This window comes from Jaculus jaculus, chromosome 7, assembly GCF_020740685.1.
Source record: "Jaculus jaculus isolate mJacJac1 chromosome 7, mJacJac1.mat.Y.cur, whole genome shotgun sequence".
Classification (NCBI taxonomy): Eukaryota; Metazoa; Chordata; class Mammalia; order Rodentia; family Dipodidae; genus Jaculus; species Jaculus jaculus.
In genome coordinates, this window is record NC_059108.1 from 39,768,130 (window position 1) to 39,795,508 (window position 27,379).

A 27,379-nucleotide genomic window follows, 5' to 3' on the forward strand; every position below is an offset into this window, starting at 1 on the left:
ATAGATTTTTAAGAAACTGGGGTTCATAATATTTTTTCTAACATAATTAGGAAACATGTTATAGTCAAATATTAATCTAGAGCAGTCTACCAGTTTTAGAATGTTTTAATTGAAAGTTTTCCCCTACACACCTACCTTATATCACCCAGTTTCACTCCATGTATAAATATACATATACCTTTTCTGTATTCCTCTCATAGATTGTCCTGTATAGTGAAGTGCCTCACTTCTCATGAACTTGCTTTAGTGTAAGAAGCATAGGAAGAACTTACAAATGGGAAAAATCAGCAAATTGAGGGATAGATACATGAAAATAGGACATGATAGGAGGGAGAATTTAGGGCAAGTACCGTTTTCCAAATACTGGTTTATAAGGGTAATCTAAAGGATCATTTATATAATTAAAAATAGCAAATCTTGCCCCATATACTTATAAAGAAAACCTTCTTCAAGCTAGTTCAGGGAAGACATTAAGACCTCCCCAGTGACCTTGGTAAGAGGGTTGCTGGAGCCCTAGTCTCATGTATAACAGCACCTCTGACTTCTTCTGAGATATTGGGTCACTGCCTCTGTTGTCTTAATAGTACAGGCAGAATGTCTGATCAAAATTTTACCTCCAGATTCACCACATTTATAATTTCTTGGCTGCTTTTAGTTTTCTAGCAAGTTACCACAGTGGAATTCAGAGCACCTGTATTTCTAAAAACCAGTACTATGTCCATGGAATAGAATTCAATCCAACTTTTAAATGAAATTTTTGCCATTTGCTTTATACCTGCTTGTTTTGTAAGGGAACTCTTTTATTATTATTATTTATTAGAGAGAGAGAGAGAGAGAGAGAGAGAGAGAGAGAGAGGCAGACAAAGAGAGAAAATAGGCATAACAGGGCCTCTAGATGCTACAAACAAACTCCAGCTCTAAATTCTTAATTTCTTATTTGTTCACTAAGAAAACATGGCAAAGGGATATGATTACAGGCATGGTTCCACTTTTGTTACTTCAGTCCATTATTTGCTTCTCATCACATTCATATTTGTGGTTATATGCCCTGCATGGCAAGTGCTGAGAAAACATTTGTACAACATCTTGCCAAGGAAGACTGTTGACTCTATGGACTATAGTGACTTGACTATTTGAGATCTTCATGTTTTCATTAAAAGAGAAAAAAATCCCTGATAGTAGTTAATTATATTCATTTGAATTACTGCATCTTGTGGTTAGTATATTGAATTATTAAATAGTTTAAGTATATTCAATACAGAATTACAGCAGTTTTATTGATACACTGGCAAAGAAACAAACATGACCATTCTTTACCATCTGTTTATAATGCTATATAAAGAAGACCATGTTGGTTGCCATGGAAACTAGATTTCCAAAACCACTTGAGTGTTTGCTTAAATTCTCCAATCTTTCAGAGTCATAAGGTTTTTTTTTTTTCCCTGAGAGTAGAAAAAAGAAACATCTTAATTTCTTCAGTGATTTTTGAAACTATTTCTTCTGTAAAATTTATGTCTAGACTGATTGTTGCTTCAAGATTTCATGAGTTAAATTGAAGGCTTGTTTCTTTTTAAAAAAAATTATTATTTATTTGCAAGGAGAGAGGCAGAAAGGAAGGAAACAAGGGAGGGAGGGAGGAAAGAGGTGAAAAGAAGGAAGGAAGGGAAGATGGGAAGAAAGAGAGAGCCAGGGCCCATTGACACTGCAAACTAACTCAAGTCACGTACTTTGAGCATCTGGCTTTACATGGGTACTACGGAATCAAACCCAGGGTATCTGACTTTGCATGCAAGCACCTTTAACCACTGAGCCATCTCTTCAACCCGGAGAACTTTTTTTTTTTTTACACCATTTTCATGCATGTACTTGAAGTATTTTGATTCTCATCCTCTCCCATTACTGTCTTTTGTCCCCATTCTCTTACACTAATCCCCTTCTTTCCAACTAGTCAAATTGAAGGATCTTTGGTGTTTTCAAGAACAGGGGAGAAGATATTAATGTTACCTTCTATTAATGTGGTCCACCTGTTGTTTTTTTTTCTCCTTTTTTTTCAAGGTAGGGTCTCACTCTGGCCAAGGTTGATCTGGACTTCACTATATGGTCTCAGGGTGGCCTTGAACTCATGGCGATTCTTCTACCTCTGCCTCCCAAGTGCTGGGATTAAAGGCGTATGCCACCATGTCTGGCCAATCCTTTTACTTCTGAGATTAAAGGCTTATACCACCACACTACATCCAGCCCACCTGTTGTTTTATAAGTAAATAACTTCTTTTTCAGAAAAACTTTTATTGGAATAACAATGAAAAGGAATCTGAAGAAAAAATAAATCTATTAACATGCTATATGCCGAGAAATGTGCTGGTAATATAATTTAATGTTGTCATGTTTGCTAGTATGACAAAAACTATAGCAGGGGATGCTTGGCTTTAAGCCGACCTGTTCAAACATTTTTTAAAGTGTGGCTATTAAAAAGTACTTTGTTGGACTGGAGAGGTGGCTTAGCAGTTAAGGCACATGCCTACAAAGCCAAAGGACCCAGGTTTGATTCCCCAGGACCCACGTAAGCCAGATACACAAGGGTCACATGCATTTGGAGCTCATTTGCAGTGGCTAGAGGCCCTGGCACATACATATTCTCTCCCTCATAAATAAATAAATAAATAAAATTATCAAAAACTTTTTGAAGTACTTTGTTATAATTACTAAGAAAAATCGCTTTCATATTCCCAAAACTCTTGGCTATGGAATAAAGAAGCAAATTAGATGCTTTTTTACTGTTTTGAACATAAAATGACATTTTTCTAATCTGAAATAATTGTGTACTTCCACATTTTCTTTTTACAAATCTAGTATCTGTATAGATGTTCAAAATACTTTTGCCATATTCTTCAAAAAATATTTGTTTTCATTTTCTTCTAAGTTATCCTTGATTTCTTTACATTGAGGCAAATAATCCCAATGCTCAAGAGGCTGAAGTAGGAAGATAACTGTACGTTTCAGGACAGTCTGCGCTACAGAGTGAGTTCCTGATTAGCCTGGCCCAGATTGAGACTGTGTCTCAAAAAAATAGAAAAAGAAGGGCTGGAGAGATGGCTTAGCAGTTAAGGCACTTGCCTGCAAAGCCAAAGGACCCAGGTTCAGTTCCCCAGGATGCACATAAGATAGAGGGTGGTGCATGCTTCTGGAGTTCATTTGCACTGGCTGGACGCCCTGGGGTGCACATATTTTACCCCTGTCTCTCTTTCTCAAATAAATAAACAAAAATAAAAATGTTTTGTAAAAAAGAAAAAAGGGCTGGAGAGATTGCTCAGTGATTAAGCCGCTTGCCTGCAAAGCCCAAGTTTGATTATCCTGTACCCATATAAAGCCAGATACACAATGGCACATGTATCTGGAGTTTGTTTGCAGCAGCTGGAGACTCTGGTATGCCCATTCTCTGTCTCTGTCTCTCCTCTATCTCTCTCTGCTTGCAAATAAATAAGTATTTTTAGAAACAGAAAAAGAAGCTGGGCGTGGTGACACGTGCCTTTAATCCCAGTGCTCGGGAGGCAGAGGTAGGAGGATCCCTGTGAGTTCATGGCTATCCTGAGACTACATAGTTAATTCCAGGTCAGCTTGGACTAGAGTGAGACCCTACCTCAGTCAATCCCCAAAAAGACTGGAGAGATGGCTCAGCAGTTAAGGCACTTGCTTGCAAAGCCTAATGACCCAGGTTCAGTTCCCCTAGGTCCTTTGGCTTCGCAGTCTAAGTGCCTTAACTGCTAAGCAATCCCTCCAGCCCAAGAGTAATATTTTCTATTATTATTTTTATTAGCAGCTCCCATAATTATAGCCAATAAATGATTGGTAATTCCCTCCCCCCACTTTGCCTTTGCAACTCCACTCTCCATCATATCTCCTACCTCTCTCAGTCTCTCTTTTATTGTGATGTCATCTTTTCCTCCTATTATGATGGTCCTGTGTAGGTAATCTCAGGCACTGCGAGGTCATGAATATCCAGGCCATTTTGTGTCTGGAGGACCACGATATAAGGAGGCCTACCTTTCCTTTGGCTCTTGCATTCTTTTTTTTTTTTAATTTTTTAATTTTTAATTTTGTTTGTTTATTTGTTTATATTTGAGAGCAACGGACATAGAAAGAGGCAGATAGCAAGAGAGAGAATGGGCATGTTTAGGCCCTCCAGCCACTGCAAACAAACTCCAGATGTACGCACCCACTTGTGCATCTGGCTAATGTGGGTCCTGGGGAATTGAGCCTCAAACCAGGGTCCTTAGGCTTCACAGGCAAGCACTTAACTGCTAAGCCATCTCTCCAGCCCCAGTGGCTCTTGCACTTTTTACAGCACCTCTTCCACAATGGACCCTGAGCCTTGGAAGGTGTGATAGAGATATTGCAGTGCTGAGCACTTCTCTGTCACTTCTTCTCAGCACCATGGTGCCTTCTGAGTCATCCCAAGGTCACTGCCATCTAAAAAGAGAAGTTTCTCTAGGCAAAAGTGAGAGTAACATTAATATATGGGTATGAACATTAAGAGAAGTGCTCACTGGGGAGTTTGGTGAGAATATACATTTAGCCAGACACAAGCAGATGTTACACCCCTAGGGCTCATGACTACCCTGTCATAGGTTTTCAGTATCAGGCATGTATTCTCTTCTGTAGAGCAAGCCTCCAGTCCAACTGGAGAGCGGTTGGTTTCCCCCATAATAGTCATGCCACTATTGCACCTGTTGGCTCCTTCGGCCTGGCTGGAAAAATTTAAGGCATTCAGTGTCCACTGTTGTTTATCTCTACTGGAGATTTCTCTCTCTCCCATGGAACTGTTTGAATCATAGATTTTTTTCCAGCTTTCTGTCAGCTGGTCTACATGGAGGAGGTTTTCAACTCAAACCCAGCAGGATTTCTCAGTGACCTTGCAGCCCAAGTATGTGGAATCTTCATCAATAGAGTCTTACCATCATCTATTCCTGGTAGGAAACCAAGCACCTTGGCAATGGCCTATAATCTTGGGACCTCCCTGGCCTCCTGACCTCACTGGAACGTATCCCATCATTAGCACTGTCCATCTTTTGTAGAAAGGTGAGTTTCTTGGAGGCAACAAATTGAAGGATCTGGCTTTTTATCTCAGTCTGCAAGTTTGTGTCTTTTGGTTGGGACATTGAGGCCATTGATATTAAGAGTTATTATTAAAGGGGTGTATTTATTTTTGTTGTTCTTCTGTGTTTTGTAGTTCTTCCGGTTTTACCTTTGCTCTCTTGTATTAACTAGTATTTGAGTATTGTTTGTTTTTACCCTGTTCCTTGTGTGTGTGCTTTTCTTTCTCTCCAGCATGGTGGATCCTTTCAAGTATTTTCTGTGCAGCTGGTTTATACTTCATCTATTCCTTTAGCCTGCTTTTGTTGTGGAATGTCCTTATTTCTCCATCTATTTGAATGGATAGCTTTGCAAGTAATCTTGGTTAATAATTGTTATCTTTCTGAACTTGGAATACATCATTCCAAGCCCTCTGGTTTTTATATTTTATTTTATTTATTTTATTTTAATTACCTGCAGTGGTTTTTAGCCATGTAAATCCAACTTTATGTATCTTCAGTGTAGGAGTTTAAGTGTAGCTCTTATACTTCAAGAGAAACAGCAGAAGTGACCCTAGGTGTTGTTGGCCTGCTATTCACATATTGTAGTAGACTGGGTGAAGCAAATTATTGGTCAATTCTAAAATTCAACTGAGCAATATAGACATTAAATCAAAACCAGCCCAGAGTATTTATATAAGCATGGGGATTATACTAAACAGATAATCTTTTTTGGCGGGGGGGCAGGGAAGGCATTGGTGATCAGGTCTTGTTCTAGCCCAGGCTGCCCTTGAACTCACAGTGATCCTCCTTCTTCTGCCTCCTGAGTGCTTGGATTAAAGGTTTATGTCACCATGCTCAGCTCTAAACAAATAATCTAATAAAGCCAAAGTCCCTAAGGGTGTTTGTTGCTCCACACCCTTAATTCTGTCAACTAGGAGGTGGAAATTTCTAATCTGAAATGGGTTCCAAATCAGCCTGGGGCCAGTCAGTCCCTGCCCCCAGTAGTGACTTAAGAAAAAGACAAAGGCCCTATAAATTAGGAAAAGTCAAAGGTAACAATAGTCAACACCAAAACACAGCTTATTTGAGAAGGGTAAAGCCAACAGAGAATATATCATTCAAATGTAATACATAACCTGTAACACATTTCCTGATATGGAAAGAGACATTAGCACTTCTAGTGCAGGCCTATGTATCTGGCTTTATATAAGAAGGCTCTGTTAACCTTTTGGGATAGCTTCCAAACTCACCAATGCTGAGTGCCCACTTTGATCTCTGTCAGTTCTGGGTGGCCGGGGTGAATGAGATCTCTGGATGTTCACAGCCCTGGCGGATGGGGGATGAGAGACTATGCAGGGTTCCTGGGGTTGTACCTGAGCTGCTCAGCTGGTCCCAGCATTCTTCTCCTTCAGGTTTCTTGACTTTGCAAGGGGCCTGATATGAGTGGAAAATCCCTTCACTTTTCTTCTTCTGCCACTCTGCTTTTTCCAGCCACCTGGCTGACTGCAGGTGCCTTGGCAGGATTCTCCAATGGTACATTATTTTTTGTGTTTTGAGGTGGGGTCTCACTCTGGCCCAGGCTGACCTGGAATTCACTGTGTAGTCTCAGTGACCTCGAACTCACAGCAGTCCTCCTACCTCTCTCTGCCTCCCGAGTGCTGGGATTAAAGGTGTGTGCCACCACGGCTGGCTTCCAACAGTGTTTTTGATAATGGTAATAACCAATGCCTATTAAGTACATATTATGTACCTGAGTATATTTAGCATTTTATGTGCTGTTTATTATTAGTCTTTGTAATAATCCACCAGGCTAAGTCGTGTAATTTTTTAGCAATGCTGTCAAGTTGTGCTTATCTGACATGAGACCCAATAGTTCTCTGAATTGGTAAAGTTAAGTCTCTGTGATTCATAACACTTCTTTATCAAAAAGTCTTCCCTAAAATCTATTTAAAATATGATAATATTTTCCTACTATTTGACAAATTATTTCAGAAATATATGTCAATACATGGTTCAGGGCTGTTTGGTAAAAAAATTACTAGATCTCACTATCATTAAGTAAAAGAACATTTTGGAAGAATGTAGTCAGAGAATAATAGCTTTTTAGAAGTATGAGACTATTAGGCACTTCAGACTAGTAATTGTACAAAATAATTATGCTGAAATTTTAACTACTATAATTTTTATGTAGGCACAGTATATCATATTTTAAGATCAAATTTAATGGGAGACAGTATGCAGTGAGAATTGTGCTATCTTATATTTCATTCAGCAGTTTTCAGCTCTTGAATAATACTGGAAAATCAGAGCCATTCACCTGTCAATGATTTAAATACAAAATGTTTGAAGGTGACATTTACCTTTTCAAATGGTCAAAGTGAAAATCTTCGTTTATGGATCAAACTGAAATTGGTGTGTGAATAATTACACCATCATTTCTGTGACTTTGCTGTCAAAGATGCATAGCCTGGATCCAGTCACAAACAGACATCAGACACGAGAGGACTCCTACAAGATCATTTACCTGCAATCTTCAAAACTGTCAAGGGACATCTAAGAAGTTTCCAGAATAACAGAAATCAAGAAGACATGACATCTAAATGCATATATATAATATGTATAATTATGCATATGTATAATTCTGATTGATCATTGGTGAACCTCTGATTTAAAGAGTAGGACTGTGTTCCTATTTATTTCCTTTTTTTTTCTTAAACTTTATTTTTATTTATTTATATGAGAGAGGAAAAAAGAAGCAGAGAGATGGTGAGAGAGAATGGCTGTGTCAGGGCCTCCAGCCACTGCAAATGAACTCCAGACACATGTACCCCCTTATGCATCTGGCCTATGTGGGTCCTGGGGAATCTAACATAGGTCCTTTGGCTTTGCAGGCAAACACCTTAGCTGCTAAGCCATGTTTCCAGCTCTCTTTTTAGTTTTTATATTTTAATTTTTTTCTTGATTTTTCAAGGTAGGGTCTTACACTAGTTCAGGCTGACCTCCAGGTCATATGCAGTCTCAAGGTGTCCTCAAACTCAAGGCAATTCTCCTACCTCTGCTTCCCAAGTGCAGGGATTAAAACAGTGCATCACCACACATGCCTCCTGTTTATTTCTTGATTTCTATGGTTGTATTCTAGTTATTTAAGAGAACATTCTTATTTGTAGGATATATACCCTAAAAGATACCAGAGTGATTGGGAATGAAGTCAGAAAATGATTCACTATTTGTCACGATAAAATGAATAATATACTAATGGAAACATTTCACTATAAAATGTGAAATAAGCATTGTGCATCAGGGCAACAAAAGTAGATATGTCAGGTAATTATTGAGTTTAGGAACTATCAGAAATAGCTGTTTACTTTTGCTAATAGTAAAGCCTGACCTGTTTGTGTCACTCTCACGTTCCCTTTCCCTGTTGAGATAGGAATCATATCTATGCCTCAGCAGTACTGCTCCCTGGGAACCAACGAGCTTCACAAAATAACTAGCAGTGACGGTAGTAGCTTTGAAGTTAAGTAATCCTGACTTTGAATTCTGACTCTCTTACTTACTTTTGGCCGTGAATAAGACACTAATGGCTTTCAGCCTTCGCTGTCAAATGGAGATAACTAAATGCCCATTGCATGACTTGTGAAGTGAGTAGCCCATAGCATGTGTTGTAATATTAACTTGCTCATGCTCCCTTCCCCATTGCCCATCACCTCATCTTCATAAAGGTCAGCCCAAAGGGCAGGCAGGCAAGTGTTGATTCCCTTACTTGGGAGGTTAGGGAAGAATCAATGGCCTACTTCCTATTACTTCTCTCCTCATTTCTAGTGAAATAAAATCTGTTGTTTTGAGTTCCTTCACAGCATTATTATAGAAAGGAAAAAACAAAAACAAAAAACCCTGTGGTTTAGGAAGATGGTTCAGTGATTTCCCAAACTACCCATGTAACTCAGACACAAAAAGTGGCACAAGTGGGGCTGGAGAGATTGCTTAGCAGTTACAGCACTTTCCTGCGAAGCCTAAGGACTCAGGTTCAATTCCCCAGTACCCATGTAAGCCAGATGCATAAGGTGGCACACATGTCTGGTGTTCATTTGCAGTGGTTAAAGGCCATGGCATGCCCATTCTCTGTTTGCTTCTCTCTCTTAAATAAATAAATACTTGTTTTAAAGTGGCACAAAGGCCGGGCGTGGTGGCACACACCTTTAATCCCAGCACTTGGGAGGCAGAAGTAGGAGGAGTGCCAAGAGTTTGAGGCCAGCCTGAAACTCCATAGTGAATTCCAGGTCAGCTTGGGCTAGAGTGAGACCCTACCTCGAAAAAAAAAATAGCACAAGTATCTGGCATTTGTTTGCAGTGGCAAGAAGTCCTGGCATGCCCATACACATGTGTGTGCAAACTATTTATTTTTTAAAGAAAAAGGACTGAAGAGATGGCTTAGCAGTTAAAGCACTTGCCATGAAGCCTAAGGATCCACATTCGATTTCCCAGAACCCACATAAGCCAGATGCACATGGTGGCACATGTATCTGGAGTTTATTTGTAGTGGCTGGAGGCCCTGGCACGCCCATTCTCTCTTTCTCTCTCTCTGTCTTATAAATAAGTAAAAAATAATTAATTAAAAGTATTTTTTAGCTGGGCATGGTGGCTCATGCCTATTAATCCCAGCATTTGGGAGGCATAGGTAGGAGGATTGCTGTGAGTTCGAGGCCCCCCTGCAAATAAATAGTGAATTCCTGGTCAGCCTGAGCTAGAGTGAGACCCTACCTCAAAAAAACCAAAAAAAAAAAAAAAAAATTAAAACTTACTGTATTTCTGGAAATAAGAATATTGAATATATAACCTGTTTCTATTAACTGAGTAGTTCTTCACACAGTTATGTCTGCACAAGTTCACATTTTGCCCAGTTTTAAAGGAAACACCCCAGGCACTCAAAAAAGAATAAAGAAAAATGTGGTCCCCCCCCCCCAAAAAAAAGTTGTAAGTCTGTGAACTACTTTAGAGAATCAGCTGTCACAGACCAGCAGCAGGGCACAGCGCCATAGACCACAAGCTGGGCCGTGCAGAGCCTCATGGAAGGGTACCACTCCTTGGCTGTGGGTCAAACCTGTCTTCTCTTGCAGTCTCTGTCATTTATTTTTATTTTTGTTTTAAAAAAATACTAAACTAAAAGGCTTTAGTTTTTAACCTGCACAGCACTTTCACTGTACTACAGCCTTTACTGGCCTCTGTGTGAATGGGGCTATTGAAGACTTTTCATGGCCCTGTGTTTAATGAGCCTCCAACTCTCCTGCTCTCTTACCTGTAAGCCTCTTTGAGCATGCACCACTCTGCTAGTCTAGTTCCCAGGCAATGCAGCCTGGAGTCAAAAGACGTTGCAAGGTGGTGTTAAACAAAAATGAATTAAGATTTTTTTATTGTGTCCCTGACCTATAAGGGTTCTTTTAACTTCTAATTTTAAGCCATCATTTCTGTTTACTCTGTATTTTAATTCTGTTATACTCATCCAAATTGGCCCCTAGGTCTCACATTTGTCAGTTATATACTTTTAGGCAGGATACATTTTTAGTTCATTAAAGACATATTAGAAATCTTTCTATACCAGTCACTATTCTAAGTACTAGTGATACAACTGCAAGTTAATATGTTCTAACATGCTTATTATAGTAGAGTCAACAAAAGACAATCAGAATACATGATAAGTATATAGTATATCTGATGATGGTAATTGTTGTTGTTTGAATGTGAAATGTGCTCCATAGGCTCGTGTGTTTTGAACACTTGGTCCCCAGCTGGTGGTGCTGCTTTGGAAGGTCATGGAACCATTAGGAAGTGGAGTCTTGCTGGAGCAAGCCTTAAGGTTTTTATAACCCAGCCTTGCTTTCTTTCCACCCTCTGCTTCCTGACTGCAATGTGATCAGCTCTAGTTTATGCTTCTGCCACCATGCCTTCCCCACCATAAAACTCTCCTTCAAAACTCTAAGCCTTTGAAATAAACTCTTTCTCTAAGTTGTTTCTGGTCAGCAGTTTGTTCACAGCACTGAGAAAGTAACCAATATTGAGCACTATCCCTGTGAGCTGTACAGCTTTATTAGCAAAATGGGAATGATGTCGGTCTCAAAGGTGGTTGTCAGACCAGATGAGATGGCACATGTGAAGGCAGGTGGAAACTGTTATAAATGCGACAGTCAACCTGGAAGCTTATTGGTATTCTGATGGTTATTCCCTCCCTCCCTCCCTCCCTCCCTCCCTCCCTCCCTCCCTCCCTCTCTCTCTCTCTCTCTCTTTCTCTCTCTCGACTAGCTTGGATAGACCAAATATTATTGTTCTCTGAAGCTTAAATTGGCTTAAATTCATTTCTACTATCTCCTCTTAGTTAAACATTTGCCATCCTGTTCATTGACTGTCTTACAAATGAAATTTTAGAAAACTAATCATGTTTTTCTGACACGCATGATCTGAGAGATGGTCCTCTCATGGTAATTTTTCCCCTTTACTATCACTCACTGTAGGTGGACTTTTTTTTTTTTTTACTTTTTGTTCTTATGTGGATGTTTTAAGTATCTAAGGTTTTCAAGTTAATTAGGTGTCAACATTTGTGATTATGAGAGCTAATGGGTTTGAACTAGACAGCCAATCATGGGATCTTTTCTCTGCTGGAAACTTTGTATGTGGGAGAAGCATACAAGCAATGTGTGCGGTACCACCCCAGTCATTTCTAATTCCCCCATGACTTGGTCCCCAGTACCCTAAATTAGTGTTCACTTTGTAAAAATTAATGAGATTTTTTTCCTAAAAATTTTATACTTCTGAGTGAAAATGTTGCATTAATATTGATCTATATCTTTTCCATTAGCTTTTTAAAACACATTTTTCTTGCTAAAATATGTTGTTTCCCATTGCTATCCACCCTTCTCCTAATTTGCCCTTGAGGTATTTTCTGTTTCTCTGTAAAGTATGCCATAATTTCCCCCCCAACTTGCTGACTGTTACTTGCTTCTTCGAAGCATCTGCTGTGGTATCTTTTACATTTGGCTCTCGCCTCTTCATAATATGTTATGTAAATACCAATTATGTGACTATCTACCTTCTTATCTCTTTCAACTTGTTCAAGTACAGATACTCTAAATTTTGGACAATTGGACCCTTTCATTAGCTAAGAGGACCCATACTCCAAAATGTAAATATTCATTATTTATTTTGAGACATTCTTTGTGTTATAATAATACCTACATAGGAGTCCAAATAAAACCATAGACAATGATAGATTAATCTGAGAGCAAAGGTTTTTTTTTTTTTTTTTTTTTTTTTTTGCATTTGAGTGGCAGAGTCTATTGAAACTGAGACTGCAAGTTAAGAAAAGCACTAAGTACTTGGAAATATTCATTTCTGGTTGCTTTCTTTTCTGCACAGACAGACTATGGTGATGGGAAATATAATTCATAGCACATTAGCTCTTGGCCAGTGTCACTGCTTGAGCAGTGGAGTGCGTCTCTTGAGACTATGCAGTGTAATGATGCTGTATACCAGCACTTTTCTTGACTCAGTTTAATTTTTTAAGATGCAAGTAAAAGGGGCCAATACATACAATTTATTGCATGAGATCATGTAAAAAATTTTCAGTCTAACCAAAATATTATTTTTAAATAGCTTTATTTTATTCCATTAGTATTTTTTAAAGTCTTCAGTTATCATTACTTTATTATTTACTGTTATTTTCTGACAAGATGTTTAATTCTAAGGTGGTGAGCCACATCTAGCTGCAAGCATGATTATGCGCTTTCGTTTTCAGTCGTTTCAATAACCATTTCTGAAAAGCTCCTGGCTTGATTTCCTCCCCCTGCTCAGCATTGGACTTTCTCTTTTCCCTTCTCTCTCAGGAGCTTGTCTTCTGCCACATGCCCATCAAACCTAATTGGAGCTTTGGGAGGGCTTTGGTGAAGCGATTCTCCATATTGCTGGGTCCCTCAGAGATTTAATTTGGGTAGTGTGTGCTTGTGGCCCTCGAGCCATGTCAGTGGTTGCTACAGCTCCCAGAGTCTAAAAGCTGGTCACCTCAGGCCTAAAGTTGTTTCAAGTCCAGGACAGTTTAATCTCAGGATGGATTTGGCAGTAGTGACACAATTTGGGTCATTTTGTCAATAGAAATGAACTTCTAGTTCTTCTAATATTATACAAAAATCTGTGACATTAGGCATGTTTTAGTCACTCCTAAATTATAGTGCTTTTAAACTATTTTCATGAGTGTTAAGTTTTTTTCCTTTTTACAACTAAGTAATATTACTGTCCTGATTAGAGGACCGGACAGATGGTTTAGCAGTTAAGGTATTTGCCTGCAAAGCCAAAGGACCCAGGTTTGATTCCCCAGACCCACGTAAGCCAGATGCACAAGATGGCATTATGTGTTTGGAGTTCATTTGCAGTGGCTGGAGGCCCTGGCACTACCATTCATTCTCTCTCTCTGTCTCTCTGTCTCTGTCTTTCCCTCTGCTTCTTTCTTTCTCTCAAATAAAAATAAGTTACTGATGCACCAGATGTGGTGGCACATGCCTTTAATCCCAGCACTCGGGAGGCAGAGGTAAGAGGATTGCTATGAGTTAAAGGTCACCCTGAGACTACATAGTGAATTCCAAGTCAGCCTGGGCTAGAGTGAAACCCTACCTCGAAAAACCAAAAAACAAACAACAAAAACCCTACATCTTAGTAAGTTGCAATCAGCCAAAAGACAAAAGAGGAGTAGGGAGAGGAAGAAGAAGAGAAATAGGAAAAAGAAGAGGTCAAAGCATTCCAATTGCCTGTTGTCCAAGCTATACATATTTTAGTCAGTCTTTCTGTTTCAGTTGTCTTTACGGAGTGTGTTTATTGTAGCTGGGGTTTAAACAGGGTCACAGTCATAAGCGTTATTAGGAATCTTATTGCTCTACCCACCTCCTATTTGTTTGAATTTGGCATCCATCTTTTATGGGTTTTTTTTTCCTGTATAGATTTACTTAAATTGAATATATAGAAAGTAGGTATGATAGTTAATCTTGCCAATTTGATGGGATTTAGACTCACCATGAAACACATCTCTGGGCATGTCTGTGAGATTTTCTAGATTAAGTTATTTGATGTGGGAAGACCCAACCTAAATGTAGGCAGTGCCATTCCATGGGCTGGGCTTCCTGCACTGCATAAAAAGGAGAGAGTTAGCCAGGTGTGGTGACGTATGCCTTTAAATCCCAGCACTCGGGAGACAGAGGTAGGAGAATCACTGTGAGTTCAGTGCCACCCTGAGATTACAGGGTGAATTCCTGGTCAGCCTGGGCTAGAAGAGTGAGACCCTACCTCAGAAAACAACAGCAACAACAAAAATGATGAATTCATATGGAACAAGGAGAAGAGTAAAGCAGAGGGAAGGGAAATTACAGAAAGGTTTGAGATAAAGAACATTTAGTATTTGGCATTGGTGGAGCATGTCCCAGCACTTGAGAGGCAGAGGTAGGAGGATCACTGTGAGTTTGAGGGACTACAGAGTGACTTCCAAGTGAGACAGAGCTAGAGTGAGAGCTTACCTAAAAATTTTAAAATTAAAAAAGAATAACATTCATCATTTTCTCCTTCACTGTGGACTGAATGTGACTAGCTGTTTCAAGCTCCTGTTACCATGCCTTCACCCCATGATGGACTCTAACCTTCAACTGTAAGCCTATATAAACCCTTCCTTCTTGAAAATGCTTCTGGTCAGGTGTCTGGTGACAGCAATGAGAAATTAACTAATATACTTATTAAGGTACCCAAGGGCATCAATAAAAATAGAAATGTGGGAGTCTTTGAAATACCATGTTTTATGCTCATTCATGACCAAAAAGGTCTACAAAGTCCAAAGCACTGTGTTAAATTAACATTTAAGGCCAGTCATGGTAGTACATGCCTGAAATTCTAGCCCTTGGGAGGTACAGGCAAAAGAATTAGGAGTTCAGGGTCATCCTTGCCTACCTAGTGAGACATGGAATCCTGTCTCAAAAAACAATGGCTTGTTTCATGTTTTGTAGGGTTTTAAAAAATATTTTTATTTTTATTCATTTATGTATTTATTTGAGAGAGAGAGAAAAAAAAAAGAGGCAAGGGGAGAGAGAGAGAATGGGTACCCCAAGGCCTCCAACTGCTACAACTGAACTCCAGACACATGACACCTTGTGTATCTGGTGTACGTGGGCCCTGAGGAATCAAACCTGGGTCCATATGCTTTGTAGACAAATGCTGTAGCCACTAAGCATCTCTTCAGCCCTATTTTGTATTTTTTATCATGATTTTTTTTTCTTTTCTAAAACAAAAATGAGATAAGAAGGGGGAAAAAGCTAGGTGTGGTGGTGCATGCCAGTAATGTTTTTTTTGGGGGGGGTGGTTTTTTTGAGGTAGGATCTTGCTGTAGCCCAGGCCGTGCTGTAATTCACTGTGTAGTCTCAGGGTAGCCTTAAACTCACAGTGATCCTCCCTCCCACCTCTGCCTCCCCAGTACTGGGATTAAAGGCATGTGCCACTCGCCTGGCTCATGCCGGTAGTTCTAGCACTCTGCAGATTGAGGCAGTAGTATGGTGAGTTTGTGGCCAGTCTGGACTATGCAGGAAAACAATGTTGCAAACAACCAAACAACAAAAGAAGTAAATAGATAGAAGAAAAATAGAAATTGGGAAAATAGATTGCAAAACAAGAACAAAAAGAATGTGGTTTACTGATCACTTGATCTCGTACTATGTGCTTCTGCAGGGTTACACACATTACTCATGTTGTCTCTTCCCGAAACATACATTGCTACTCTCGTGTCACAGAACAGGTGACAAAACCTCTGCTTCATGTTGCTGGCGAATGACAACAAAAGAAGTTTTCAAATGTAGGCCCATCTGGTCCTGAAGCCTTTTTTGTAATTTGGCCTAGCAAGTAGTTTTTCTACAAGATGAAGCAGAAGAGTCACTGTGGCATAACGTTTAACAGTGTCTGAAGACCCTAGGACCCCTTTGCCTGGTTCAAATCCTGGTCTTTCATCTGCCAGCTATGGTTGCTTGGGCAAGTCACTTGACTTTTCTGTGTACCTCATTTTCTTCTTTTGTAAATCAGGATAATTGGGTTACTTTCCTTTTTGAGTTGTGTATTAATTTTAACTTTTTTTTTTTTCAAGGTGGGGTCTCACTGTAGCGTAAGCTGCCTGGAATTCACTATGTAGTCTTAGGCTGGCCTCAAACTCACAGCGATCCTCCTACCTCTGCCTCCTGAGTGCTAGGATTAAAGGTGTGCGCCACCATACCTGGCTAAATTTAACATTTTTAATGTGTAGTAAAATTCATGATATAGTTCCTAACACATCAAAGGAAAAGTACTAGATAAGTAGTTACTGATGCTATTAGTAGAAATACCCTGTGAAATGCCTCATTTCCTCAGTTTAAGGAAGTTGTTGTTGAAATGATTGTCAGAGATATTTCATCAGTGTAACATAGCACAACTTGTTTCCAGGTTTGCCTGTTAGAATTCTTAATTTCTTCCTTCCCTCCTTCCTCCCTTTCCTCCCTTCCTTCCTATGATTGATAGAGAAACAGATAGATGATAGAGAGACAGAGAGAATGGGCTCACTAGAGCCTCTGGCTGTTGTAAACAAACTCTAGACGCATGTCCCATCTTGTACATCTGACTTACATGGGTACTAGGGCATCAAACCTGGGTCCTTGGGCTTTTCAGACAAGTGCCTTAACCGCTAAGCTATCTCTTCAGCTCTTAGAGTTCTTACCATGCCATCATATGCTTCATCACTGATCAGACCTCACTCCCTAACAGTTACATTGGCACGCACACATACAAGGCCTCACTTCTTTGGCTGTCCTTTCTATCTTTGTTTGTTTGTTTGTGTAGGGTTTCACTCTAGCCCAGGCTGACCTGGAATTCACTCAGTAGTCTCAGGGTAGCCTTGAACTCACGACTGATCCTCCTACTTCTGCCTCCCATGTGCTGGGATTAAAGGAGTGCACCACCACTCCTGGCTTTTCTGTCCTTTCTAAACTTAGAGCCCAACTCAGACCTTCTCTTTACTGTTGTTATAAAAGAATAAAGATTCACTATGATATATAACATAAGAATCTGGTAGCCCCTGTTAAGATTTGCAATTCAAAGCAAAACAATTTAGAAAAAGTTTCTATTTTGCATTTTCCTATTCTAAATTAGGCTACTTTCTAAGTTCCCTGCAATTCAGATCTGTAGAGTTTAAGTAGATTCTTACATTGTAATAAAGAGTCTGGAACTTATCTGTGGGTTGTTTGCTTCTGTTGTGATGGACTTAATTGCCTCCATTTTCCTAGGAAATTATAACTTCTTTTTTAAAATCAGTGGCATTTCTAACTCACTGAAGATCACCTACTTGGTTAAGGGGAATATAAAGCAGTGAAAAAGCTATAGCTTAACTTACCTGACAATTTGTCTAATGAAGGGTAAGAAAGAGCCCTTTTATAAATTTCTGTGTAATCTGAGAGGATATAAATAAATCATATGGAAACCTACTTTTTTGGACAATGGAATATTCAGGAGCCTTAGATTGTTGCTAGAAAAATTTCAGTGCCAGGGATGGGATACCTTCCAGTGAGTTGTTGGCCAGAGAGGTCTCTGATGCCCCCAAAACATTATAGGCCATTGCTGAGGCCCTTGGTTTCCCACCAGGAATACATGATAAGACCCTATTACTGAAGACTCCACATACTTGGGCTGCAAGTCCACTGAGAAATCCTGCTAGAACTGAGCTGATAACCTCCTCCATGTTGTAGACCAGCTGACAGAAAGCTGGAAGAAGCCATTCGGCATGGAGTTCAATGGGAGAGAGAGAAATCGCCAGTGAAGATACTCAACAGTGGACACTGCAAATCTTATAATTGGCCAGCCAGCCCAAATGAGCCAATGGGTGCAATAGTGGCACATTTATCCTGGTGGAAACCAACTGCCCTCTAATTGGGCTGGAAGCCTACTCCATGGGAGAGAATATATCCCTGATACTGAAAACCTACAACAGGGCTAGTCATGAGCCCTACGGATGTAATGTCTGCTGCTGTCTGGCTAATGTATATACTATGCTTATCAAACTGCCCAGTAAGCACTTTTCATAATGTTCATACCTTTATATTAATGCTACTCTCACTTTTGGTAGAGAACCTTCTCTTTTTAGATGGCAGTGACCTTGGGATGACTCAGAAGGCATCATGATGCTAGAAAGAAGTGACAGGAGTGCTCAGCACTGCAATATCTCTATCACACCTTCCAAGGCTCAGGGTATGTTGTGGAAGAGGTGGCAGAAAGAATGTAAGAACCAAAGGAAGGGTAGGACTCCTTACAACGTTCTCCCCCCAGACACAAAATGGCCTGGATATCCATGACCTCACAGTGCCTGACACTACCTATACAAGACCATCATAAGAGGAGGAAAAGATCATGACATCAAAATAAAAGAGAGACTGAGTGAGATGCGGAGGGGATATGATGGAGAATGGAGTTTCAAAGGGGAAAGTGGGGGGAGAGAGGCCATTACCATGGGATATTGTTTACCATCATGGAAGAATAATAAAAAATAATCCATTTAGAGGCTTGAGGGGCAAAGATGTTTCTTAGGTAATAGATTAGCTCATTATTTTTGGTTGTATAAATTTCATTTAATTTAGTTCCTAGTTCAGAATTCACAAGTCTTAATAATTTAATGAAGTATCATTGTTCCTATTTTAATGGTGCTTTTGTGCCCCTCAGAAACTATACTTGTAGGCTGGAGAGATGGCTTAGCAGTTAAAGGTGCTTGCTTGAAAGTCTGAAGACCTGGGTTCACTTCCCCAGCATCTATGTAAAGCTAGATGTACAAAGTGATGCATGCATCTAGAGTTCATTTACAGTGGCAAGAGGCCCTGGTGTACCCATTCTCTCTCTCTCTTCCCCTCCTTCTGCTTCTCCCTCCACTCCTCCCTCCCTCTCTCCTTGCAAATTAATAAATCAAATATATATTTTTTAACAAAAGACCTATACTTATAGGGCTGAAGAGATGACTTCATGTTAAGGTGCTTTACCAACAAAGCCAAACAATCCAGGTTCAGTTCCCCAGGACACACATAAAGCCAGATGTACAAGGTGGTGCAAGTATCTGGAGTTTGTTTGCAGTGGCTGGAGGTCCTGGTATACCCATTCTCTCTGTATCTGCCTCTTTCTTTCTCTCTCAAATAAATAAATTAATTAGATATTAAAATAAAACTATACTTGTATGTTATTAAAGTATACTTTTATGCAATGTATTACAGTTTACAAGAGTAAAAAATCCTATTTATCTATTTATTTAGGGGGGAAGGAGAGAAAAAGAGGCAGACACAGTGAGTATGGCCAGAACTTCTTGCCACTGCAAATGAGCTCTAAATGTGTATGCCACAGTGCATCTGGCTTTTTGTGGGTACTGGAGAATCATCTGGGCCCTTAGGCTTTGCAGGCAAGCACCTTAACTGCTGATCAATCTCTCCAGCCCAAGAGTCAGGATCTCTTGCTGCTACCAAGAACTACCCATTTAGCTTACATGGGTGGCTGGTACAAGCACCTTTAGCCATTGAGCTATCTTTCCAGCCCCATAAGAACATTAAACCATTTGCAATGCTTTGAGAAGAAAAACTTGTTCCTGGAAAATATTTTTACCCTTAGTGAACAAATCATAAAAGATGGGCTGAAAAGGTGGCTCAGTGGATAAGGTACTTGCTTACAAAACCTGATAGCCTGTGTTTGATTCACTACAGTACCCACGTGAAGTCAGATGCACAAAGTAGTGCATGCATCTGGAGTTTGTTTGCAGTGACAGGAGACCCTGGCACACATGTTCATTCATCTCTCTCTCTTCTTGCAAATATTTAAAATCTTTTAAATTTTTTTTCTCAATTTTTATTAACATTTTCCATGATTATAAAAAGTATCCCATGGCAATACTCTCCCCCCCCCCACTTTCCCCTTTGAAGTTCCATTCTCCATCATATCCCCTCCCCATCTCAATCAGTCTCTCTTTTATTTTGATGTCATGGTCTTTTTCTCCTCTTATGATGGTCTTGGGTAGGTAGTGTCAGGCACTATGAGGTCATGGATATCCAGGCCATTTTATGTCTGGAGGGAGCACGTTGTAAGGAGTCCTACCCTTCCTTTGGCTCTTACATTCTTTTTGCCACCTCTTCCGCATTAGACCCCGAGCCTTGGAAGGTGTGATCAAGATGTTACACAGTGCTCCAGTCACTTCTTTCCAGCACTATGATACCTTCTGAGTCATCCCAAGATCACTGCCATCTGAAAAGAGAAGATTCTCTACCCAAAGTGAGAGTAGTGTTAGTATAAGGATATAAATATTAAGAGAAGTTCTTACTGGGCAGTTTGATGAGCATAGTATATACATTTTGCAGACATCAGTAGATGTTATACCCCTAGGGCTCATGACTACCTCTGTTTTAAGTTTTCAGTATCAGGGATATGTTTCCCCCTATGGAGTGGGCCTCCAGTCCAATTGGAGGGCAGTTGGTTTCCACCTGGACAGACGTGCCACTATTGCACCCGTTGGCTCATTTGGCCTCATTGGCCAATTATAAGGCTTGCAGTGTCCACTGTTGAGTATCTTCACTGGTGATTTCTCTTTCTCCCATTGAACTCTATGCAGAATGGCTTCTTCCAGCTTTCTGCCAGCTGGTCTTCATGGAGGAGGTTATCAGCTCAGTTCCAGCAGGATTTCTCAGTGGCCTTGCAGCCCAAGTATGTGGAGTCTTTAGCAATAGGGTCTTATCATGTATTCCTGGTGGGAAACCAAGGGCCTCAGCAATGGCCTATAATGTTTTGGGGGCATCAGGGACCTCCCTGGTCAACAACTCACTGAAGTATCCTATCCCTGGCACTGAAAATTTTCTAACAATGATATATGGCTGTTCCATTGTCTGAAACCAGAGGATTCCATATGATTTATTTGCATCCTCTTAGATTTTGATTAGCCCTCCTTCCACCTTTTCTTTACTCAATCTTTTCCCCTGATTTTTTAAAAAAGGCATAAAGTTCATGCCTCATAGCAAAAGAAATGATATTCTGAATTAAGACCTTATTGTTCCTTATAATGATGTTTTCTATAAGTAATAGCAAATAAGATTTTTGCTAGTGGTATTCATTTCTGTTTATTTATGTGCATATTAAAATTATCTGGATTTGGTTTAATCTCTTCATTTTCCAAGCTGTTTTTCTACCTCTGAAGACAAATCACTTTTTACCACTCTCTCTTACCACCAACACTGTCATTAAATGGGATCTCTCTGTCCAAGCCATATAGTTTCCATTTCAATAATCAACTACCATAAAGTGAATCCAAACTTTGACTTCCTCTTGCTCTCAGAGCAAATAATAAAGATTACAAGGGTTACCAGAAGTGGTTGAGAGCTTACATAAAGTGCACAAAACCATGGATTCTATCCCTTCGCTAAACAAATTTTTTAAAGATTATAAGGTGGGAAATGTAGCAAATGAGAACCCTCAGAAAGAAAGGAGCAAGGTCATCAAGGCTCACATTCTCCCTCCCCCACACGGTAGGCTCTCGCTGTAGCCCATGCTGACCTGGAGTAAACTGTGTAGTCTCAGGCTGGCCTTGAACTTTCAGTGATCCTTTTACCTTAGCCTCTTGAGTGCTGGGATTAAAGACATGCGCCATCACACCTGGAAGGCTCACATTGGAGAGTGTCACTTTTTAAAACCTGTCATAGGCTGGAGAAATGACTTAGCAGTTAAGGCACTTGCCTGCAAAGCCAAAGGACCCAGGTTTGATTCCCCAGGACCCATGTAAGCCATATGCACAGGTGGTGCATGCATCTGGAGTTCATTTGCAACAGCTAGAGGCCCTGGCATGCCTTCTATCTGTCTCTCTGTCTCTCTGTCTGTCTCTCACTGTCTCTCACTCTCTTTCTTACACACACACACAATTTTTTTAAAACAACTAATCATAAGGGGCTGGAGAGATGGCTAAGTGGTTAAGGCGCTTGCCTGCAAAGCCTAACAACCCAGGTTTGATTCCCCAGTACCCTCATAGAGCCAGATGCATGAAGTGGCACATGTATCTGAAATTCATTTGCAGTGCCTGGGGGCCCTGGTGTGCCCATTCTCTTTCTCTCTCTCCCCACTCGCTCTCTGTCTCTGCCAGGTATGGTGGCCCATGCCTTTAATAAGTCAGGAGGCAGAGGTATGAGGATAGCTATGAGTTTGAGGCCACCCTGAGATTACATACTGAATTCCAGGTCAGCCTGGGCTAGAGTGAGACCCTACCTCGAAAACAAAACAAAACAAAAATTTTAAAGTCATGAGTTTCTCTACTTGTCTTGTGATCTCATTGCTTCCCCGTAGCTCTTTCTTGGCATAACCGTGTTCCTTTTCAGTAAGTTCTATTGTCTAGTCTTCAAAACTTGGGCATTCTTAGGGCTGGAGCGATGGCTCAGTGGGTAACATGCTAACTGAGTAAGTGTGAAGACCTGACCTCATATCCCCAGCATCCACATAAAATGCCAGTATGGTGGCACATGCTTTTAATCCCAGCATTAGGGAGGCAGAGACTAGCAGATCATTGCATTCTAGGTTCAGTGAGAGACCCTGTCTCAAAAGATAGAGAGCAACTGAGGAATGCACCTGAGTCCACCTGTAGCCTCCACACTGTGTGCACACAGGCACCAGCGCTTGCACACCAGCGCTTGCACACCAGCCTGCCACACATGCCCCACTCTAAAGTGAGAGGAGAAAAGGAAGTAGTAGTGGTTGTTGTGTAGGCAGCCTTGTAGCAGTCTTCTAGCTTGGTCGGCCTGATGCCATGAATTATATTAATTTTCTCTTTCTTTTCTTGTTGGCAGGGGCTTTGTGCATGACACTAGGCATAATCTCCAGCTAAGAGGCTTGGTGGTGCTGCTCATTTCTAAAGCAGCTGGGCCCAGCAGAATGAACGCTTCATGTCAGGACTATGACGTGGTCAGTGGCATCTATTCATGGTAAGAAGAAATGAGCCTTTCAGCATGGTTCTCTAGATGGTGTTTCTTTCATGGAACAGTGGTCATTGGCATTAATGCTCAACTCTTTGGCATTTTCTAATTCAAAATATATTGTGGGGTTTTTTATATAAAATTTTTAAAATTTTATTTCAGAGATAGAAAGAGAGAGAGAATTGGCATTCCAGGGCCTCAGCTATTGCAGTCAAACTCCAGATGCTTGTGCCATGTAGTAGGCATATGCAACCTTTTGCTTGCCTCACTTCTGGTGTCTGGCTAATGTGGTATCTGGAGAGTCGAACATGGGTCCTTAGGTTTCACAGGCTACTTATTACAGAGAGAAAATGAGTGCACCAGGGCCTCTAGCCACAGCAAATGAACTCCAGACACATGCACCACTTTGTGCATCTGCTTTACATGGGTTCTGGGAAGTCAAACCTGGGTCCTTAGGCTTTGCAGGCAGGTGCCTTAACTGCTAAGCCATCTTTCCAGCCCTATTATGGGCTTTAAAAATGACTCTTTGTTATTCCTAAGTCTTGGCTAGTGTAGATGCTTTCCAGATAAGAGCTCTAGAGTGAGAGCTTGTCTCAAAAAAAAAAAAAAAAAGTTTTTTTTTTCCCCCAAGATCGAATCTTACTTTAGCCTAAGCTGTCCTGAAACTCACTCTGTAGTCCTAGACTGGCCTCAAACTCATAGCAGTTCTACCTCTGCCTCCTGAGTGCTAGGATTAAAGGTGTGCGCCACTGTGCCCAGCAAAAAAAAAAATGTTTTATTTATTTATTTTATTTATTTGAGAGAGAGAGAGAGGATGTGCCAGAGCCTTCAGCTGCTGCAAACGAATTCCAGATGCATGTGTCATCTTATGTGGCTTACATAGGTCCTAGGAAATCGAAACTTAGTACTTTGGCTTTGCAGGCAAATACCTTAACCACTAAACCATCTCTCCAGCCCCCAAATGTTTAAAATAATATAAATAGATATAAATAGAATTTAAAATAGTATAAGTAGGTCTTGTACTCAAATTATAGAATCTACAACTACATTTAGGAAATAATCCTGGCATATAGTTCTAGACTATTTCTGTAATCAAACTTAACCTAATAAGCCATTGGGTGTCTTACACACTTGTTAATGTGAAAAAGTTATTTGGAAACAGTTTGTTTCTATAGCCCTGAAGTCAATTGATTTGGCTCCTACTTCCTTAATTATTAAAGTGTAGCTTTTGCTGGAGGCTTGTGTCTAGGATGCCACAGTGAATTTTTAGCATTTGAGGGAAGTACTGATTTGGGAGCTTTTAAATTTACCTCCAAACTACTGGGGTTTACACTCTTGGTGTTTTTCTCTCATAAACTTGGCTTTGATGTCAGCTAATGGGACCCGACTCAATTACCTGAGGGACCAAAAGTGAGTTAGGTGATATCTTTTGTTTAACCTCAGGATATCTCTGGACCTGTGTATGTATCTGGGAAACTTATAAAACTAAAGCCAAGAGAGGCAAAATTTAGGTTAAAATGTAATAGCTATATTTTGAGGGGGAAAAAAAGGCAAGAGATTAACATTTGTAAAAACACACACTCTAGGCCTGGGGAGATGGCTAAGCGGCTAAAGTCACTTGCTTGCAAAGCCTGCTGGCCTGGGCTCAATTCCCCATTCCCCACATAAAACCAGACACAAAAAGTGATGCATCTATCTAGAGTTCCTTTGCAGCAATAAGGGGCCCTGGCACACCCATGCATGTGCACATGCACACACAAATAATTAATTTTTAATTTTTTTTGAGAGAGGATAAAAGGAGAGGGGGGGAGAGAGAGAGAGACAGAATGGGCACGCCAGGACCTTTCTGCCGCTGTGAACCAACTCCAGATGTGTATGCTCCCTTGTGCGCATGTGCAACATTGCATACTTGCATCACTTTTGCGACTGGCTATATGTGGGACCTGGAGACTCAAACAAGCGTTGTTAGACTTTGCAGGCAAGTGCCTTAACCACTAAGCCATCTTTCAAGCCCAAGGATAATTTAATTCCCTTGTAAGCATTCACTAAATCTTGTCAGCAAGATAATGGGTTTAAGGTTTATTCTACCAATCCTAACTTTAAAAATTAATTGTAAAGCTAGTCAACAAAATATTACTAGGGGGGCTCGAGAGATGGCTTAGCGGTTAAGCGCTCGCCTGTGAAGCCTAAGGACCCCGGTTCGAGGCTCAGTTCCCCAGGTCCCACGTTACCAGATGCACAAGGGGGCGCACGCGTCTGGAGTTTGTTTGCAGTGGCTGGAAGCCCTGGCGCGCCCATTCTCTCTCTCTCTCCCTCTATCTGTCTTTCTTTCTGTGTCTGTCGCTCTTAAAGAAAGAAAGAAAAGCCGGTGTGGTGGCGCACGCCTTTAATCCCAGCACTCGGGAGGCAGAGGTAGGAGGATTGCCATGAGTTCAAGGCCACCCTGAGATGACAGAGTTAATTCTAGGTCAGCCTGGACCAGAGTGAGACCCTTCCTCGAAAAACCAAAAAAGGGCTGGAGAGATGGCTTAGCGGTTAAGCGCTTGCCTGTGAAGCCTAAGGACCCCGGTTCAAGGCTCGATTCCCCAGGACCCATGTTAGCCAGATGCACAAGGGGGTGCATGCATCTGGAGTTCCTTTGCAGTGGCTGGAGGCCCTGGCGCGCCCATTCTCTCTCTCTTTCTCTCTCTCTCTCTGTCGCTATCAAATAAATAAATAAAAATAAACAACAACAAAAAAAAGAAAAACCAAAAAAAGAAAGAAAGAACAAAAAAAATATTACTAGGGATTGGAGATATAGCTCAATGGTGGAGCACTTGGCTAGTGTGAATGATTCCCTTGGTTCAATCTCATGTACCAAAAGTTGAGAGAGACATTACTAACCTTGCAAATATCCCTAACCATAATTAAGAAAACATCTCTGAGCTGGAGAGATGGCTCAGCAGTTAAGGCACTTGCCTATAAAACCTAAACACCTGAGTTCAGTTCTCCATTAACTCTGTAAAGCCAGATATATAAAGTGGTACATGCACCTGGAGTTTGTTTGCAGTGGCTGGAGGCCCTGACACACCCATTCTATCTCTCTTCTCTTTCTGCTTACAAATAAATAAAATAAATAAAAACATTTCTGTGGAATTGAGTTTTCTTTAGTTCATGTTAGATTGGAGGTGGCTGAGTAGACAATTAAATATTTAAGTTTGGACTTCAGGGTACAATTTAGAACTAAAAGAGGTAAAATGAAGAGGTTATCAGGGAGTAACCGTGGCATTGGGTAAAGTCATTTGCAATTAGAGAAGAGGAGGTGGCAAAGAACAAGCCCTGGGGTATGACAGCATCACAGTTAGAGAAGAGAACCAGCAAGTCTGAGGACTTAACCAGTGAACTACAAGAAAAGACTACAGGAATGGAGGCCCAGTGAAGACATTGTTTCAGAAAGGAGGGGTATTTGCACATTTTCACATGCAGAAGCTTAAAAGGCTGACCTCAGAAGAAGAGTAGTGATAACCAGAGAGAGGTTGGGTTAAGGGAATGATAGATACCAAATATAGAGGTACAATCAATTAGAAGAACAATTTCTAGTATTCTGTAGACTCATATGTTAACTCTGATTGCAAATATTGTGTATTTCCAAATCACAATTAGAATAGATTTGGAATGCTCTATAGCACAGAGTTGTTATAAACGTAGGAGATAATAAATATGCCATTTACTCTGATCTGATCACTGGACATTGTATATTTGTAAGTATCAACTAATTTCTTAAATAAAACCAGAATTCAGATTCCTTAAAAAAAGAAAGCGTTTCTAATTTCCCATTCTGTTGATGAGAATATATTTTCTTTCTTTTTTTTTTTTTGAAAACAAAAAGACAGCAGGTTATATTTCCCATCTGAGAATATGTTTTCATTTTGTATACCAAATAATAGTTGTACCAATTATAATACACACCATTAAAGAATTTAGGTGCTCAGCCAGCCTGCCAACTGGAGTTTGGATCCCCAGCACCAGTGTAAAGCTTGGCTTTTAGAGTAGCACAGGTATCTGTGTTCCCAGTGTACCTATGGCAGTGAGAGGCAGAGTTAGGAGAAAACACAGCTTGTAGGCCAGGCAGTCTGGCCTTCCCAGTGGCAAATAAGAGACAGCATTTCAAATGATGAAAGATGAGGACCAACAGCCCAAGTTGTCCTCTAACCTCCACATGAATGCTTTGGCGTGTGCACATACATGTGTGCACACACACTAAATTAGATTTTTCTAATGTAGCTTGATTGTGAAGCTTAAAGAAATTCAGGTGGGTGTTTGTTG

At 40.4% G+C, this 27,379-nt stretch overlaps 1 protein-coding gene across 3 annotated transcripts in view; it reads left to right on the top strand.

Annotated features, from left to right (window-relative positions):
* Nucleotides 1-27,379, top strand: part of Pdss2 (decaprenyl diphosphate synthase subunit 2) — a 322,043-nt gene that overhangs the window by 82,273 nt on the left and 212,391 nt on the right. For all 3 annotated transcript variants that reach the window (XM_004660609.3, XM_045155171.1, XM_045155170.1), the window contains exon 2: nucleotides 22,949-23,083. In XM_004660609.3, coding sequence (XP_004660666.1) covers nucleotides 22,949-23,083 — 135 coding nt within the window. The remainder of the gene's footprint in view (nucleotides 1-22,948; nucleotides 23,084-27,379) is intronic.